At 36.1% G+C, this 19,458-nt stretch overlaps 1 protein-coding gene across 2 annotated transcripts; it reads left to right on the top strand.

Annotated features, from left to right (window-relative positions):
* Window positions 1–11,676: 11,676 nt before the first annotated feature.
* On the top strand, window positions 11,677–14,132 carry LOC145100913 (squamosa promoter-binding-like protein 15). Of its 2 annotated transcripts, none has more exons than XM_079038056.1 (4): window positions 11,677–11,821; window positions 12,452–12,703; window positions 12,904–13,040; window positions 13,484–14,132. In XM_079038056.1, the coding sequence occupies exons 2-4, from the start codon at window positions 12,495–12,497 to the stop codon at window positions 13,984–13,986; spliced, it is 849 nt and encodes a 282-aa protein (XP_078894182.1). In that variant the 5' UTR covers window positions 11,677–11,821; window positions 12,452–12,494; the 3' UTR covers window positions 13,987–14,132. The 2 variants fall into 2 exon arrangements, with proteins under 2 accessions (XP_078894182.1, XP_078894181.1); XM_079038055.1 differs by having other exon boundaries at window positions 12,447–12,703.
* The last annotated feature ends 5,326 nt before the right edge of the window (window positions 14,133–19,458 follow it).

Here is a 19,458-nt window from a genome sequence, read left to right as displayed (position 1 = left end):
TAGAGGCATTGTGCTTCCTTTGGGTTTGAGGAAGGAGTAATGGGACCTTTCTTTGTCCCACTTGAAGAGGAACCATCAAGGGGCTTACCCTTGGCACCCTTCGAAGTTTTTTTCCTCTTATTACCCTTTCCCTGCCCAATTGCAAGAACAAGGGCTGCTGTAGGTGTAGGAGTAGAAGTAATAGCCGACTTACCTTTAAGGCCACTTTCAGCGGTCCTTAAAAGTCCTTGAAGTTTGCTAAGTGTGACTTCCTCCTTGTTCATATGATAAGTCATACGAAACTGATCATAACTTGGAGGTTAGGAATGGAGAATGATATCAATCTCCAAGTCCTCAGGGAAGTCCACATTCAGCTTCAGGAACCGGTCCACTAACCTTTGCATTTTCTGCAAGTGACCGGTGATGGGTTCACCATCCTTCATTCTGGTCGTTATCATGGAGGAGATGATTTCATACCTCTCTTGACACACGCTCTGATGGTATCTATCCATCAGATCCAAGTGCATCTCAAATGGGTAGAAATCTTCATAGGATTTCTGGAGTTCAGGAGTCATGGTAGCCAATATGATGCAGGACACTTTGGTAGCATCCCTCTCATGCGCAGTGTACTCCGCAACCTCCTCAGGAGTAGCAGTGGACTCATTGATGACCCTAAGCTCCTTATCAAGGACATATTCCTTGTTCTCATAGAGGGTAATCATCCTGATGTTTCTAATCCATTCATTGAAGTTAGACCCATCAAAAGTGACTTTCTCACACAAGTTCATGAGGGGAAAGGAGCCTGTAGGGTTTGAGCCAGTAGTAGTGTTGGAATACATCTGAAAGAAAGAAGGACAAGTTTAATTAAATGAAGAGTCCTTAATAAGTCACCCAAATGAAATATTAAGGCTAGGACCCCTCAAACTACTTTATAACTTGGAAGTGGGATGCCGTAATCCAAGCTATGAAATATTTGAAGGTAGGTAAATGATGATTTACCAATTTCCACCATTATAAACGAAATAAATTATTAAGTTTTAATTGGATTTGAAACTCCTAGATCTTTTGAGATACATTGAACTTTCAATGGCATGTTTGAATCTCCATTGTGCCCTCTCAAGTTTGTGACTGGGATGCCGAGGATCACAAACAAGGTGTGAATAACCATGAAAATTGAATTGGTACCCTTAATTTTAACACCTAATCGATATGCCGGTTAACCACACACGCTTCATCGATCTATGATAAAACTTAAGTCACCCTTTGCTACTCTTACTAGTCCTTGTTAGTGTTCCGGTTAACCACACATGCTCCACTAACGACTTGGTAAGGTACAAAGTGTAATTTCATGGGTTAGCACCTATTTCACATTTTTCTTAAAGTAACTAAGATTGGGAATTAATAACGGTTTAGTTACTTTATAATTTCATTATACTTTTAATGAAGATTAAGGTCCTATCCTACCCATTCGGCTAACGACCCTCCACCAGTCAAGGAAGCGGTGGGTGAGAGTGGACACCCATTAATCTGCCATTTTATAGGCAACAACCTTATACCCCCCTTATAGACCGGCTTCGTGAATAAGGCCTACTTGCGGTAAGACTGACTTATTCTTATACATATATATATATATATATATATATATATATATATATATATATATATATATATAATGATTAAACTTTTAATATTATAGAAGTATAAGGGTTGAATTTTAAACTTTTAAAATTCCAAGGATCTATTTGGAATTAAAGTATTAATGTGTGAGACTTACAAATTCCAAGACTGGAGGGCAAGTTTTTGAAACTATTCAAGACTCTTCAAATTCATAACTTATGATTTAATGGCCAATAAAATGAAGACTCTTCATTTTATGTAACCTATGAGTTATTTAAATGTTTTAAATGAACAAGACTTTTGGTAATCCATAACTTGAGGACAAATTATGAACTCCATTAAAACATATAATCATGGATTTAACTAATCATAATAATCAAACAAAAATACAAACATGATCATATTCAAACTCATAGTTCAAGACAATTCATATCATCAAGTTTCAAGACAATTAGCATAATCATATTAACACTAATCTTGAAAGTATGACAACTACCTTGTAATTGGATTAGGATAATCATTACCATATCATAAAAAACAGTTTAAATGATTCAAAATAGTTATAGGTAATGATCCTAACCCAATTATGGCCAAAAAACTCGAACAACATGCATTCTGCTCAACAAACTCGTCGAGTTCCTTGAAGAACTCGTCGAGTTCATGACCAAAGTCATGAACTCATCGAGTTTTCTATAGAAAAACGTCAAGTTTTGCAGTCTGGACAAATTTCAACTTTGCAAAATCACATAAACATCAATATAACAGAAAACAAGCCTATGCTATGATACCACTGATTGGTTTTGAGCATCCTAACAACCTTAAGGTGCACATACAACCCTAGAAGCTTTGGAACTATGTTTTCTCTATTATACATGCAAAATGATTTCCAAAGCCTTCACATATCTAGCATGCAATCCTAGGTACATAAATAACAAAACTCTAGATATAATTACATACCTTTGATGTTGCTTGGATTCCTTGAAGACTTTATGAGCCTAGCACCCCAAATGTTGTGCCTCAAATGCTTCACACAACACTACAAGACTTGGAATAACTTAAGAGATTACACTTGCACTCAAAATCGGTTATGCCCTCTTAGAACTCACTAGTCGTCCGATTTTGCTAGCTATAGGGCTCCTTTTATAGTGTTGTCACAATTAGGGTTTACACATGAATGCCCTTAATTGTCATGACTCTTCATTTCTAATGATCCATGGGTTTGTAACTCCCATGAACTATCCATGGAGCTCCAAATGGTTATAACTCAACTCCATAAACCATGGATCATAATTCCACCATAAAAGATTAGATGATTGTCATAATCAACCCTATATATTTAATTAGTTTCATTTTGATCACCAAATTAATTCTAAATTAATACTTGATCAACACTAATTAAATAATACTATTATTAATATATTAGAACTTATAATATATTAATAATCACAAGTGTCCTTTCTCTCATTTAGTTTATCCAAATATTGCAATGCCATGCAACCCAAATGGACCATGCCGGGTCGGGTCAAGTACATACCAAATAAAGTTATGGACTTAGACACTATATCCAACAGTAACTGGGTCATATATTGATGTTTTAAGAATCAAAGAAAAGTGGAGAAGGAAGTATATGCTGATTCTGATCGAGAAGATGGATTTCGATCGCATGGTTCGGTGATCAGAATTTTGAACAGGTGCTTAAGAGTTATGATAGATTGCTTAGGAATAGATCACACCAAGTTTTCATATACATTTGCATTATAAGGATTAGTTTTTCTACAAAGTTTTAAAATAAAAGAAAATGTTTTAATTTTATTTATTTTAAAATATCCTTACAATGGCATTTGTGGAAAAAAGATGTTGCTTATATGATTCCATTGATAGCAATATTGGAAATATGAATTTGATTCTTTCATTTGTGGTAGTGTCTAAATTTACCAAATAAGGAAAGATTCTCATCACCTAAGTTTCAATTGGACCGAAACTTGGAATCATGCAAGTTGTATAGTATGATGAATGAGAACTTTCGAGCATTGGAAAATTAAGACTAACTACTTGTTCACATGGATGTGTGAGTCAAGAGAAAGGGCTAAGGGATCGAGTACACATTCTTGTGCACTGGTCAAGTCCACCACAAAAGATAGATAAGACTATTCGTCATAACTTACTCAAGCTCAGAAAATATGGTTATACTTACAAGCTTAAGTGTAATTCTGAGACATTGGAAAAAGTTCCAATGTTATCCTCACTTTACGTCCCAATACACCTATCATAAGGGACCTAGCCTAAGGATCATAATTGGGATGGACACTACTGCTAAGAGGATTCCTTTGCAATAAATGTCCTTAAGGCAACCATGAGGGGATTGGAGTACACCGGTGAACACATCGTTCACAAACACCTACAGGTTGCGACCTTTCTAGCATTCCACTAAACTGTCTAGAAGAGTCTGTGGTCATCATCCATACTCCGCTAGATGACAGAATCAACAACAATAATAACATCGAGACCTTTCATCATTTTATCACACATCGTCTATTACATCTACCCATGTTTTACCCCGACATTTTTGTAGATATAAAATACATATACAATTTAAATCATTTAAAACATGTATAAAAATCGTTCATCCAGCATAGATAGCAAGTATAAAGATAATATGCACACATAGCACGTAATTTATATAAAATACTTCATATCTATGTGTAAGATGAAAGTGACTATTCACTCACCTGAAAAGGTGGTGATTCCGAACTCATACAACGTTTCGCTTCTTACAAATAATTGCCTTCGACGAAACCTAATATTATTACTACTAGATTTTCGTCTAATATTTACCGTGAGTAATTATTATTATTATTATTATTATTATTGTTGTTGTTGTTGTTGTTGTTGTTGTTGTTGTTATTATTATTATTATTATTATATAAATGTTTAAACAATATTTTCCAACCACTATGTACAGACAGGGGCCAGACATAAAACATCGGAGGGCAGGACCATTTTGGCATATAGCACTTCGGAAACCCAACAACCCTATGCGACCCTTTAAACCAGATTCCCCGTACCGCGAGTTGTTAAAAAGATATGATAACAACACTTATATAACTCATAATAATAGCCCAAATAATTATTATAAGATCCTAATGATGTTACTATAATTAATTAAAAGCTATATTAAAAATAGCGTAGGCATAGCTCACTTACAGCGGGTTTTCTCAAAAACCGGGCTTTGCTTGGAGCGGCGTTCCCGAGCCGAAAATCTCTTCTCCTCGAAGCCGTTGAGTACTCTGGGGCTTTCTTCTAGCGCTAGGGGAGTTCCCTAGGGCTTAAGGGGGGGGGTTTGGGAGGTTTAGAGAGAGAGTAGAGAGAAGAAAGAATGGGAAATCTGTGTAGAAAATGAGGGAGGGAGAGGTTCTATTTATAGGGTGAAATATGGCTGAACTTGGTGCCACATGTCACCATCTGGTGGCAAGACTTGGGGAGAAAGCAATTGCCAAGATTGTACCACGTCACCCATTTTCGCACAGCACACTTCCGACTTCTAAGATCCGTAACTTTCACATACGAGCTCTGTTTTTGACGTTCTTTATATCCATGTGTAGATAAAAATAATATCTACAACTTTCATTTTGACCCCTTCAGCTAATTCTTGACAGATCTTAAATTTAACAGTCCGAGTAAATTATATTGTTAAATATCCGCGTAAAATTCATAACTTCTACATACGGACTCTGTTTTCATCTGTCTTTTTACCGTTGAGTTCCTATAAATGAGATCTTCAGTTCTCATTTAGGTCACGTAGGCCAAAAACCTCTCGATCTAAAATTCGAGTTTCGGGTCGTGCACTGCTAAGCCAAATTTTAGAAAATTCATAACTTCCTCATACGAAGTCAGATTTAGCCGTTCTTTTTATGCACGCTCTCGGTTTAATGTATACTACAACTTTGGTTTAGATTATTAAGGCCAAAAAGTCTTCTATCGCAAATTCACTATTTACATCACACAACGTCGTGCCGGTTTTGTCGCGAAACTTCGACGGGTCATAACTTCTTCGTTATAACTCGGAATTCGACGTTCTTTATATATCCAGAATCATTGTTTCGACTACTACAACTTTATGTAAAGATATCAGGTTTATATCACACTTTAATTTTGACGCTTATTTTTATCCTTTATTTATTATACATTTATAAATAAGTAATAAGCACATAAATGCACATAATTCTCATAATACTCAAATAATTCATATTTATTACTTCAAAAAAAGTTACAATAGTTGACCTAGACTATTATATCATCTACTACTGTTTAACCCTGAAACACGGGCGTTACATGCGACAAATGAGTTGGAAATAGGAGAAGAATACATATCTTCCACTGTAACAAACAACATACAATAATACTTAGGCTTCGCGGAGTGGGATCGACCAAGAGGCACGCTAGAATCGTTAAACATCTCCCCTGGCTTGCAGCAAGGGGCTCGCCAACTACATAGTGAGAAAAGAGAGAAAGAGCTTTGGTGGTTGGAGGTGTTTGAGAGATTTAACTTTCACTTTAATTCTCATTTGACCATAATTAAAAAATATCAATTGTTTTTTAAAGGGCTATTTAAAAAAAACAAATTTTGTAAATCTCTTCCGTCCACTATAAATAAACACTTAAACTTCAACATTTCACCACATATAATATCTTTCTTTTTGTCAAAAAGCTTCTTAATTCTTCAAAGACAATGTCTTCACCTAGCCAACACAAAACACAAGAAGAAAAATGAAGGCCTTGGGGTTTGAAGCACGACCCGAATACCTGATAGAGTCTAACAGGACAGAGTTTTTACTTGCAATGATTTCGGTTAGGCATTCTTGCGTGTAGTTGGTAGGCCCAGGGGATGGGTCCATGGCTGTTGTGAAAGTGATATAAGACTGCAGAGAAGCTGTAGCATTCACTAGGTTAGTATGCAGTTGTTAAAGTGATGTAAGACTGCTAAGCAGCCGTAGCATTCACTAGGTTAGTATGTGGTTGTGGAAGTGATGTAAGACTGCAGAGTAGCCGTAGCATTTGCTGGGTTAGTATGTAGTTGTGGAAATGTTGTACGACCGCGGAGTAGCCATATCATAGACTAGGTTGGTAAGCGGTTGTTACAGTGATGGAAGTCTATGACTTGGCTTGTGGCATTCTCTAGGATGATTTAGATCATTGCATGTTTGGGTGAAGGGTTGTGAGTGGGCTTCAACATTTGTAATACTTGGGTAAATTGTAAGCTTGGTTGGGGTCGATTTTAATGTGAGAACACAGTTCAGTTTGTAGCAATAACAAAGTAAAGCAACATTGGTTATCGTTTGTGCATTAGTCAGAAAATTTGTCCTTATTCAGGAGTAAATGACTGATGGAGTCATGTTGGTAGAGAGACCAGGACCACCTGTGCCTATTTAGTTTTTGGGTCTAGAGCTGATGATGCCTTTGATCAGGATTTCAACTCCGGTAAGTGTTCGGGTTGTACATGTTTTGGGTATCCATAAATTTGTTCAGGACAGATAGATTTATTCGATTTGGGTTGTGAAGTTGAGTCATTATGGGAACAGTTTGGAATGGTACTGTCTATCTGGGAGTTAGACATCCTTCATGGTTATCAATTTCAGGCATAGCGGTTACACACTCATTGACTTAGGGCAAAAGCTGAAGTTCGTTCTTCAATCTTATTTTGGATTCATGGACTTCAGTTCGGATCGTTTGGTTTTGCAAACCCTTATTACCTTCAGCCTCCATCCTCTCTAACCCTAATTTCGAAACCCTAGCCCCATTTATGAGATCCTTGAGCTTTTGAGTGTTTTGGAGTGTTCTTGGTGCATCTTAAAGAAGAAGGAGCTCATTGGAGAAGTCTTGGTTGTCTTGTAGCTTGTAGATCCAGACCTTTTTCACCTTGATCTTTCTTTTGGAGGTATAAGGATTTAATCTTGATGCTTCTTTTATGTAGGTCTAGCTTTAAGTTATAATATGAGAATGCTTTGGTCCCAAGGTTTGGATCTTGTGAGTAGAAGTTACTCCAAAACCTTTAAGCCTCATTGTTGGTCATTTTTTAGGTCATTAAGTCATAAAAATCAAATCTTGATGGATATAACTCTCTCGTGCATGAGTTTGTGGTCTTTTGGTGATGTTATGAATCTAGGGTTGTGGTTTGGGCACCATTAACCGATGCAAAACCATAAAGTCAGGAACTTTATGACTTAAGACGTCCCTTAGAGTTAGATCTGGAAATTGGATAATTTGGCCATTAAGCATAAAGAGCATCAAAGTTGAGTTTGGTCAATAGGGCAGTACACCGGGCGTACTGGGGTGGTACGCGGGACGTATTCACCAAGGTGCCATATTGGGCTATTTTTGGGACTTGGGTTATTTGGGTTTTGGGCAAGGAATCCTTGGGTCAATTATGGGAAAGGGAAAATGGTATTTTACCCTTAGAAGAGAGGATATGATTTGGACCCCGAGTATGGATTACTACACTAATTATTAATTGGGGTCGGTTTTGGATATGTTCAGTTTGTGGAGCTTTTTGTAGCAGCAACGTGTGTGTGGGATTATCTATCAACAGATCGAGGTGAGTCTTCTCAACTGTGCCTGTGGGTCGAAGGCACCAATGTCGGCTCACTAAATTATGTATGTAGGCTGCTAGCTGTCATGTGACTCTTGCTTGTTGTATAGGTCTGTGTGGTAGTATATATCTGCTAACTACATGGGTCGTGATTTCAGTTACTGTGATATGTGTTACTGTGTGTACTAAGACTTTGATTAGTCTCTAAGGTTGCTGATAACCCATCGGGCGTGTTGTTTGCCCACTGAGACTTCAAGTAGTCGTCAAGGTTGTTGATAACCCACCGGACATGCTATTTGCCCTCTAAGACTTTGGGTGGTCTCCACGGTTGCTGATAAACCATAGTTGTTATATGAGTTGTGTTGTATATGGTACTTTGAGAAAAACTCACTAAGTTTTGCGATTTAAATGTTTTCAGGTTTTTTTATACTAAAAGAACGGCACGACTCGATTGCATCGTATCCATGGTAGATTTGTGCACATGTTAAATTTATGATGATACTCTGATAAATGTTTTGAGTTAAATGGTTTATCTAAGTTCTTGTAAATTATGAATGGAATAATTACTATTTTTTTTTTGAAAAATTTGGGTTTAATTTTGGGACGTTACATATTATAACATTATTTTAGTGTCACCTCACATGTTATAACACCTACTAATTTCCATGGCATGATTTATTTTTATTTATATTTTCGATTTATTTTTTAATTTTTATAAAAACAAATGTAACTTAACAAAACATGTTATTTAAATAAATCAAAATTTTAAATTAAACATGACATTTAAAAACTAAAAAAACCATTACATGAAAGAAAGAATAACATTTAAAAACTAATAATAACATTACAAAAAAAGAAATATGATAGTACTAATATAAAAACATAAAAAGATAGCCCTAATTGCCCAAATAAGTGTTGTAAATCTTCTCCTTCATCGCTTGAAGCACTTTCAAATCTCGAGGTGACAAATCTTCCTCTCTAGCCCAAAGAATTGTTAATTGGTTCGTCATTTGTGCTTGCTTGCGATGATCCTTCTTTTCTCGTGCTTGCCTACGAAGGAATTCCAAGTGCTCATGTTGTACTTCAACTCTTTCTTTTGCTATTAAATTGTGTGTGTCGAACTTCTTTTTTAATTCCACCAATTCTTGTGCCCTTTTTAGCTTCATCCATATATCGTTGAGCACACTTCACTTTGTTGCGTCCTACCGGTCGTCGTGGCGGGGAGATTTCTTCGATGTCGTACGGGATCTCATCAGTGTTGGCGTTGAGGTCGAGGTTCGTATGTTGGAAATGTTGAACGAACTCGAATTTTATGACCTATTTGATTGTACCTCTGATGATGTTGGAGTTTCAAGCCATTTTGGATCATTTCGCACCATCTCCTATACTTTTTCATACTCGAAAATATGACCCATTTCGATGCGATGTTGCTCTTTCATGACTTTGAGCAAATTGAAATCATTTGCACCACTTTTCTTTTATGAAACAAGTTTGCTATCGATCTCATTGAATTTGGTGTACCGACGATTCATTGGAGTCTACTTGCTACTAAGCATATCGATATTGCGATATGGAGTTCTATTCATAATAGCGTGAAATCTTATAAGCATGGTTTCCTAAAAAACAACTTTCTTCATATCATTTTGTTGACGTTCATTTTTTGAAGTTCCGCACCACTAGACCACTAATACGTACTCCTTATTCGGTGTCCACCATAATGGAGGTTCTTTATTTTTCGCGACCGCTTTCCCTTTCCCTTTGCATTTTCCTTTCCTTCTCCCTCTCCGACTACCCCCCCCCCCCCCCCCGGTTGCGTTTCAACAACGGTATCTTCCGATGGTTGTGTGGGTGGTGGATGGGTGGTTGTTTGTGGCATAAAAGAAAAAAGTATTGAAAATGTTTTATTGTAGATTTGGGTTATGGCCAACAAAATTTTGTTGAATGTAGGGTGAAAAATGAAATTGCATTAGGGTGAGGTGAGATTAAAATAGTTTCTTTGGAATGATATTTGTGGTGAGGTTTGAGAGTTGAGTATGTTTATATAGTTCTCATATTGCGCGAATCCGATCAAAGTGGTTGTGGTTGGTTGTAGGTTTTTGTTTGGTGAATGGGTGTTTAGGTTTTGCTCCATAACTTGGTTGCAAAAAGAATTGATTTATGTAAATATTGAAAGAAAGCAACGTATGATGTAGGTAAAATTTTGTGTAAATTATGTATTTATAAGTAAAGTTTAATAGGTATTGTTTTTGAAGGTAAAATTTTGTGTAAATTATGTATTTATAAGTAAAGTTTAATAAGTATTGTTTTTGAATATGACTCTTAGTCAACCGTCATTTAACCATTCAAAAGTGAAAACAACTTGTTGGTCCCCGTTGTTGTCATTACGCGCCTCACCTTAACACCAGAAGAGGAGGTGGTCATCAGGTGGTAACGGTGTTGAGTCATATCCACCTCGGCAATAACGGCTGATAACGGATCCATACCCATCTTTTTTTTTTTTTTTTTTTTTTTTTTTTTTTTTTTTTTTATCATAGATTCACTTGAAATTAAACCCACAAGAGGTGTCGTACTTGGTTATCAAACCTTAAAATTAAATGTTGTTGCTTTCATTCTATAAGGTCATAAAAGGTTTAGGTGCTCTAATATTTACTTTCATACCTTGAAATCCAATAGATCCAACAATCAAAGAAAACAACACCACCATAACAATGTATAAGTCACCATTGTTGAGATTTCAAGCAATACAAACGAAATTGTGTCATGCTTAAGAGTTTATTGTCACTTTATTTTGTTTCTATAAATAATTATGAATGTCTAACTACAATCTGATCATATTTAAAAGATTAACAACTAAAATATTAGACTTACCGACTAACCGTGCAAAAAAAATAAAAGCATAAGGATCGATGATGCTAGATTTTCAAAACTCAGAATAAATTGCGAATTGAACAAAATCTCAGGGACCATATCTGTAGTTTAGTCTTAAATAAAATTGGCAGTAGGAGACTATGAGGTAGCTACTAGGTGTGTAGGTCTTTAAGTGAGGGTGTTTTTTTCTGAATGGAATTGAATAAAAAGTGTTGTGTCAGTTTGGTCTTTGTCCATCTTCATAATGGAGTCTCTGTCAGAGTATGAATGGTTGAGAACCCGATCCATCTTCTTCTACTTCTTTTGTCGTTTACTCTTTTCATTTTCATTTTCTTCGCTTTTTAATTTTGGAAATATATTTTGTTATCATCAGTTAACTCTAATTCTTTAAATAATTGGACACTGGAAAGTACTATACTTTGAAACAGTATAAGAAAAATAGTACTTTGACCTTTATTTACCCCACATCGTTCTGTAAAGATCATATTAAAAAACTATAATTGCAGTAAATCATGAAAAAAAAAAAAACTTACTTTATCTATCTCTATAGAAAAAAAAGCTCATATTAATTTCAAGAAATATATATTATAGTATTAAAAAGGTCTGTGTTTTGACTGATGAAGTAATTTTATTCATGTTTGAAGCTATTGTGGCTACTAATATAAAGTTTGTGGGAAGCAATCTATTCATCATTCAGGGCTTTCTCTTCCTCTGCTCTCACCTCTCTTGGCTTCTCTTTAGCAAAGATTTCAGCTTCACCATTCATATCAGGTACACTTTCTTTTCCTTTTCTCCTCATCTAAACAAAATTACCATAAAAGCAAAAACTGTAAAAAAATTATAACTAATTAGAGTCTGACACATGTGATAAGGGTAAAATTTTGCACTATCCTTTTTGGTTTGTTTATTTCTCAGTTCTCATTGTGGATTTTAATTAGGTTTCAACCTACACCAGACAAAAATGAAGTTAAAGAACCTCTATGTTCCTATCTAATTAGTCAAGTCATGGATGGTTTCTTTTTAAATTAACCACTCATCACTTTAACAAATGTCTTTCTTTGGTAAATCTGTTAAAAACTATAATTAAAATATTGTATTCAAATTTTATACTTAAAAGCAAATCGAATAAATCATTATAATGTATCAATCATATGCATGCTGCATGCATACGGAAGAGTTGATTCGATCCATTATTTTCTACTTCAAAGACTAATTGTTAGCAACATTCATATAAAATTATTTGTGACAAAAGACATTATGTATAATTAGATCAAAAGTGATGGACATTATGTAGTTCTAATATCCCATCATTATTATGAGTTTATTTATTGTTAACAATTGGAAAAGTTTTAAACCTTTAAGGGTTTTTTTTTTACTTTTTTTCTGCATCATAAAGTTCAGGGGTGAGGGGTGAAGGTTGCAACTTGAAGGTGTTATTTCACCAATGATGGAGTTTTCGTCATCATCAAAACGGGCTAAAACTCCGGCTGCCAGCAATAATATTAGTGTTTCGTGTTTAGTCGACGGGTGCAACGCTGACCTTGGTCAATGCCGGGAGTACCACCGCCGGCACAAAGTATGTGAACTCCACTCCAAGTCTCCGAAGGTCACAATTGCAGGGAGGGAACAGCGCTTCTGTCAGCAGTGCAGCAGGTACAATTCTTCTTCATGAAGCGCATTACATTCAATTAAAGTATAGCCATGCTTACTTTAATTTTCTCAAGATTTATATATACAACTGTAAAAGAAAATATATTATGGGGTGTATAAACTACCTCATTAATTATAGCTAGCTATAAACTCACAAAATGCTTTAAAACATGTATCATATCACTGGTGATGGTGATGAACAGGTTTCACTCATTGGCAGAGTTTGACGAAGGAAAACGAAGCTGCCGGAAACGTCTTGATGGTCATAACCGGCGACGCCGGAAGCCTCAATCAGATTCCATATCCAAAACAACGGCAACTTTCCTTTCAAGCCAACCAGGTTTTCTTCTTTCTTATCTTATAATCCAAACGTGACTTAATAGTTCTTGTCTCGTGCTTAAGACGATGACATTAATAATTCGTCATTTGATCAGAGAGTTAAAGATCTTAATGAAAAATTCTGTGAAAATCATTTTACTTTCATGATTCATATTAAGACTTTATACAACTAGATAGTAGTTATAAAAATGGAAGATATATATTGTTGCGATGGACTAACCCAAATCCAAGACAATGTGAATGAGTACATTCAATAATAATAGAGCAATTAATATTCTTTCTGAAACTCATGTTCCTGAGTTTAGACCAGAATTCTTCGACAGTACAATATTTCAAACGAGTTTTACAGGCCCATCGGGCCAGACTTTACATGGGCCAAGGTATTGGTTGTTTAAGGTTGCAACCGAAAAACTAACTTGGCTTTCTTGTGTTTCTTTATTGTAGGCATGTCTAGAATATTGTCATTCAACAGCACACAAATACACTTAAGTTCTGTAGTGGGCTCCGCTAGGACGACAGGAATCAGACCGGATAACCACACAATCGGACCATTCAACAACCAACCGCCGTTAAACTACCTTACCAGATCACTACCAACTCCATCTGCACACAACGGTGTCGGTGGAGACAACCACTTCAACTTTTTCCAACACCGTTCACTGCCGCTACCAGTTTCTTCAAGTCAACTAAATAGAGGCGCCGGCCACTCTCGTGCTCTCTCTCTTCTGTCATCATCACCGCCAGCCCATCAAACTCCGGCAATCATGCCACCAATTTCTAGTGGTATCAGTCAGTATGGTTTTGCACAACTAGAGATGCATAATGAAACTATGCTTACAGAATCCAGTGGTACAACTCTTCAGTTTCAAGGCATGTTTAACGATGATCATGGTGACTCGTCTTCGAGTGGGATTAAACAACAAACGCTGTCGTTTAGGTGGGACTAATAGGTGGTTAGTGTGGTATTTCTATTTCAAGGAAATATTTGTGTGCTTGTATGTGTGAGGCTTGTAGTAGGATTTCTCATGTAATGTGGAATTGGCAGACCACTTGGCTCTTCAAAATAATGAATGGAGATATGATTTTCTTGTAATGTTCTTAATTCAGTACTAGTTATTTAGCATATTTATTGACACATCATCATCCTACTTATTATACAATTATATATTAATTTTCCTACACTATTCAATGGAATATATATATATATATATATATATATATATATATATATATATATATATATATATATAAGTTTTCATTTTTTCTATTGAAGAATTCAATGGTTATTGGACTCCATGTCCATTGAATGCCAACATGACATTCTACAACTGTAGAGTTTAATCCATTAAATGTCAATTAGACATTCCAATTCATTCAACTCTCTCATTGAACTATACGTTATATATGAATATGCTTTAATCCGAGAAGTTATTACAAGTGTTTCTACTTTATCCGAAAGTACAACTCAATCGAAAAAGTCAGAGAAATAAAAGTTTTCTTGTTATCCTTATTTATTTACTTTTTATAAATTTTGCTAAAGGTTTTTCATATATCCTTGTTTATTATTTTTCCTTTCTTACAATTTTTCTAATCTGTTTTCAATTTTCTATCTCCCAAGTTTGTCATTGTTAGTACATGTATTATGTATTTAACCCATGTTTTGTTATACGTTTTTGTATCAGCTCAAGGCCCAATGCTTATATTTATACTTGTATGATTTTTATTGAGAGGCCATTGAGATGAGCATTCCATAATTCGGTTCCAAAAAATAACTTCTAAAATTTCTCTTTCCCCCTTTCCCTCCTATCTTCTTCTCTCGGCAACCTTCCCCTCGTTGAAACCCTACTGCCTCACACTGATAACTCGTCATTGCTAACAATTTTGCATACCGGCAATCCTGACTCCTCTCGCACAAGAACTATCGTTGGAACAGCCGTCAAGCACCCAAAAATTGTCGTCGAAAACAACAAAATAGTGGGAGATAGCTGCCCCATCATCATCACTAGCACTATGGCTAGATTTTTATGTCTTCATGGAGCCATCAGCAGCAACACAATGTTGTATCTGAACAGCCACCACCTCGGTTGTCCAATCAACAATTAAGGTCGAATGTTTCGATTCACAACCTAACTCCTCACTAGCAGAACCACAACCCACATGCGGCCCACTAGGGGTGTGTATGAGGCGGCTTGGTTCAATTTTTAGCCAAAACCAAACTATTACCATTATAAGTGGTTAATGCATTTTGGTAGCCATTGGTTATTGGTTAATATTGGTTTTAGTTAACGTTTTTTTTTTCAATTAATAGTTATGGTTAATAGTTAATATTGGTTAATCATAATAGTTGAAAATGAGATAAAAAAAATACTTTACTATGAAAATTGAAAAATGTAAAGTACATTGCTATAAAATGTGAGCGATTAATTGTTTATACCTAGATTGTGATACGAAATTATCCCTGACAGTTTGGAAATGTGCATCCATATATCTTTTAACGTTTAGCTCTTGCTTATTACTATAAACCAAAAATATATCTTTAGTCCTCCTAAGATAGTTCAGAATGTTCTTGATTACAATCCAATGACTTTTGCCTGGATTGGCTTGATAACGTTTTGTCATACTAATAGTGTATGAGATGTCTGGCCTTGTACATATCATGGAGTACATGATCGATCCTATAGCCGAGTTATATGAGACTCGAATCATTCTATCAAGTTCTTTGGTAGTAGTGTGACATTGGGTTTTACTCAAAACCGTACCACGTTGCATAATTACAAATCCCTTCTTAGATTCTTCTATCTTGAATTTATTCAATATTTTATCTAACTATGTATTTTGGCAAAGTCATATTAGTCGCCTAGATCTATCCCTATAGATCTTGATACCAAGTATGTAGGCAGCTTCTACCAAGTCTTTCATAGCGAAACTCTTCCCAATCCATGATTTTACACTATTCAGTACTAGGATGTTGTTTCCTATTAGAAGAATATCATCAACATATAAGAAAAGGAATACAACTACGCTCCCACTAAATATAACACGCACATATTGTTCATCTTCATTTCTTAAGAAACCAAACTCTTTGATCTTCTCATCAAAACAAATGTTCCACCTACGAGGTGCTTGTTTGAGTCCATATATAGACTTTTCAAGATTACATACAATATTAGGAGACTTGGACTATACAAAACCTTCTGACTGAGCCATGTATACATCCTTAATTAGTTTCCCATTAAGGAAAGCAGTTTTTAGATCCATCTTCCAGATTTCATAGTCATAAAATGCAACTATGACATGTAGTATCGTAATAGACTTAATCATAGCTACTGGTGAGAGTGTTTCCTCATAATCAATTCCTTGAGTCTGAGTATAACCTTTCATGACTAGTCGAGCTTTATAAGTCTGTACGTTCCCATCCATATCGGTCTTCTTCTTAAAAGCCATCTACACCCAATGGTTTTAAGAGCAGATGTAGGATCGACCAAGTTTCATACTTGGTTATCGTACATGGACTGAATCTCGTTGTCCATTTCCTTTTTCCATTTTGCAGCCTTTGGGCTAGCTGTGGCTTCTTGATAGATGCACGACTCGTTATCACCTAACAGGTTTTCATCCTTATGATTAATATGTAATCTCTAGAACTTTGGTGTACGGCATTTTCTATCATATCTATGAGGTGGAAGTGGAAGTATATTAGATTCCTCAACAGGTTGTTCAACCTCTTTTTGTGGTATAGTGTCAACTTTAGGTTTTTCATTGGTTGTCTCTTGAATCTCAACAAGATCAATTGGGCTCTCACTAGTTTCTTGAGATATCAGTTCTCTCTCACAAAAGACTGCCTTACAAACAACAAAGATCTTGTTCTCAATAGTCTTGTAAAACAAGTATCCAAAAGAATTTTGGGATAACCAGTGAAGTAACACCTTTCTGATATGGGTTCAAGTTAATCAAGCGCTTCTCGATGAAAGAAATGCTTACAACCCTCAACCTTGATTCGTGTTAGAGAGGGATGAGTCCCTTTCCACATTTCGAATGGTGTTTTCTCAACCTTCTTAGTTAGTACAAGGTTTAGATCAAAAGAATTAACAAATCGGCATTCGACCTGACTATGGATCTCAGCTAACACCTACCATCCACTCTTCGAAGTACCCTTCGGAGTTTCAAAATCACATGCACATACTCACGGGGAGTCTACACATAATATACTCCCTCATTTCTAATAAGGTGGTGTTGGTATTGAACAAAGTCCCTTGGAGCCCCCTAGGACACACTCACGAGTCAACTTCAATTTCCCTTTTTCTTCTACACATGCACAATCAATGACCCCTGCCACTGGTTCCAAGCTTTTTGAGACAGAAGCAGTCCCTCCTATTTGCAGAGGAGGATTGATTATTTTTGACAAGGATTAGGCAGATTTTGTTGACTGGGATCATACACTACATCTGGAGCTATCAAAGAAAACACGTGGAATACACGCTCATCTCGATGTGCCAATGAGCAATCAACAGTCGCATCCCCTGTATGTATCCATCAAATGAAGAAATTCATCAAGAACTTCAACCTACCATCAATTTAGTCAAGCAATGATTGATTCTCCTCAAGAAACTACTGCTGCTAAAAGAGATGTTCCCGAGCAAAACAATATCTTGGATGATTCTCGTCCAAAGTTTGTGAATGTTGTAGATGTTTCTTATCCAGATGCTAATGATGAAGTTTCGAAAGAAATTCTTTTTAAAGATGAAGGCACAACTATTGGAGCTATTGTTGTTCCCTCCTCGTTCATCATTTTTCAGAAGCCTTCCTCCTCCAAAGCTCGTTTTCATTTTGAACTCTCTTCGTCCTCAGAATCCTCTTATGAAAATGTTGATCACGAGCTAAATGATGTTCCTCCTCTTCCTACCTTAGAAGGTTATAAATACACTCATTACCAAGAAGCTCCACAAGATGACCACAAGAGCATACATAGTGATGATCAAAAGTCTGAAACTTCCACTTCGGACACTAGATCCTTTGATGAGAATATTATGGATCCATTTGCCTTCCTGGAACTCTGAGACAACATTATTGAAGCCAATTCCAAGATCAACAAAGTTACTCAGCAGGTAGCCAGTCTTGATTCCAAATTTGACCTGGTACTTAAGTCTCTCTCCAAGATCAAGGTTTCCACTCCATCTGAACTTGATAGTGTAAATCAACTGGACCAACTTATCTCGGTTCACCTGATTCGCACTCTTGAAGATGTTAAATATCGTTACAAGGAAAAAATGGATCATCACATCACTACAATCAGTGGTATGCTCAAATTCCATGACGATACGCTCATAGCCACAAATACCTTGATCAAGTAAACTCACATTCACCAAGAGTAATAGACTCAGAGGTTGGAAAAAAAGATTCATCATAAAGATGCCATGAACTTGGCCATGCAAGAAGTACTCATTAAGTTCATCCGTGCAACTCAACGTCATCTGGACATTTGTCACACCCCAAAACCACGAACGGCTGAAACGTTCAGGGGTGGAGGACGTCATGTACAGTATCACAACAGTGTAATATAATAAACAAGCAACAACATCATCCATTGCATTATAAGTAAAGTTTAATACATGTGTGTTCTTTCATTGTAATAAGACACCAAAAATATACAATCAAAATAAAAGACGAGACTTGTCTGCTCCGTCTTCTCAAAACCTGGCCTCCGTACCTATCTACTGACGACCTGAGAATACAAGTTATTTTGAAAGCGAGTATCAGCTTTAAAGCTGGTGAATTCATAAGTATATAAGTGTCATTGCCTTGTTTGTGAAAATCTGTTATGAAAGCCATGTAAACCTTTAAATGAAAATGTTGAGGTAAGTATGAAATCCCTAGAAAAACCCTTATTTTCTATACGTATGAAATGTAGCCTTCTACCAAGACCTGAATGTTCTGTATGTATGAAGTGTAGTCTTCTACCAAGACCCGAATGTTTTGTAAGTATGAAGTGTAGTCTTCTACCAAGACACGAATGTTTTGTAAGTATGAAGTGTAGTCTTCTACCAAGACCCGAATGTTCTGTATGTATGAAGTGTAGTCTTCTACCAAGACCCGAACGTTTTGTAAGTATGAAGTGTAGTCTTCTACCAAGACTCGAATGTTCTGTTTGTAAAATGATAGTTTTTCCTTTGTGTAGACTAGTACTAAAAGTGCTTAATCTAACTCATCGTTTATGTGAATGTATCACAAAATAAAGGAAACAGGAACAATGTAATATTGTAAGTGTTGTCACTGGGTACTAGGACCAACACAACATCGCGTTGAGCGAAACATATAACCTAATGAACATCCGAAGATTGTCCAAAAAAGTATAAATGTAAGTGTCATCGCTGGGTACTAGGAGTAACACAATCATCGCAATAAGCGAAAGGTATAACCTAATG

The sequence above is a fragment of the Lactuca serriola genome, chromosome 4 (assembly GCF_051521515.1).
Source record: "Lactuca serriola cultivar US96UC23 chromosome 4, Lser_US96UC23_V15, whole genome shotgun sequence".
In the NCBI taxonomy this organism is placed as follows: domain Eukaryota; kingdom Viridiplantae; phylum Streptophyta; class Magnoliopsida; order Asterales; family Asteraceae; genus Lactuca; species Lactuca serriola.
Note: the sequence above shows the minus strand (reverse complement) of the source record. Positions and strands in the feature narration are given on the sequence as shown.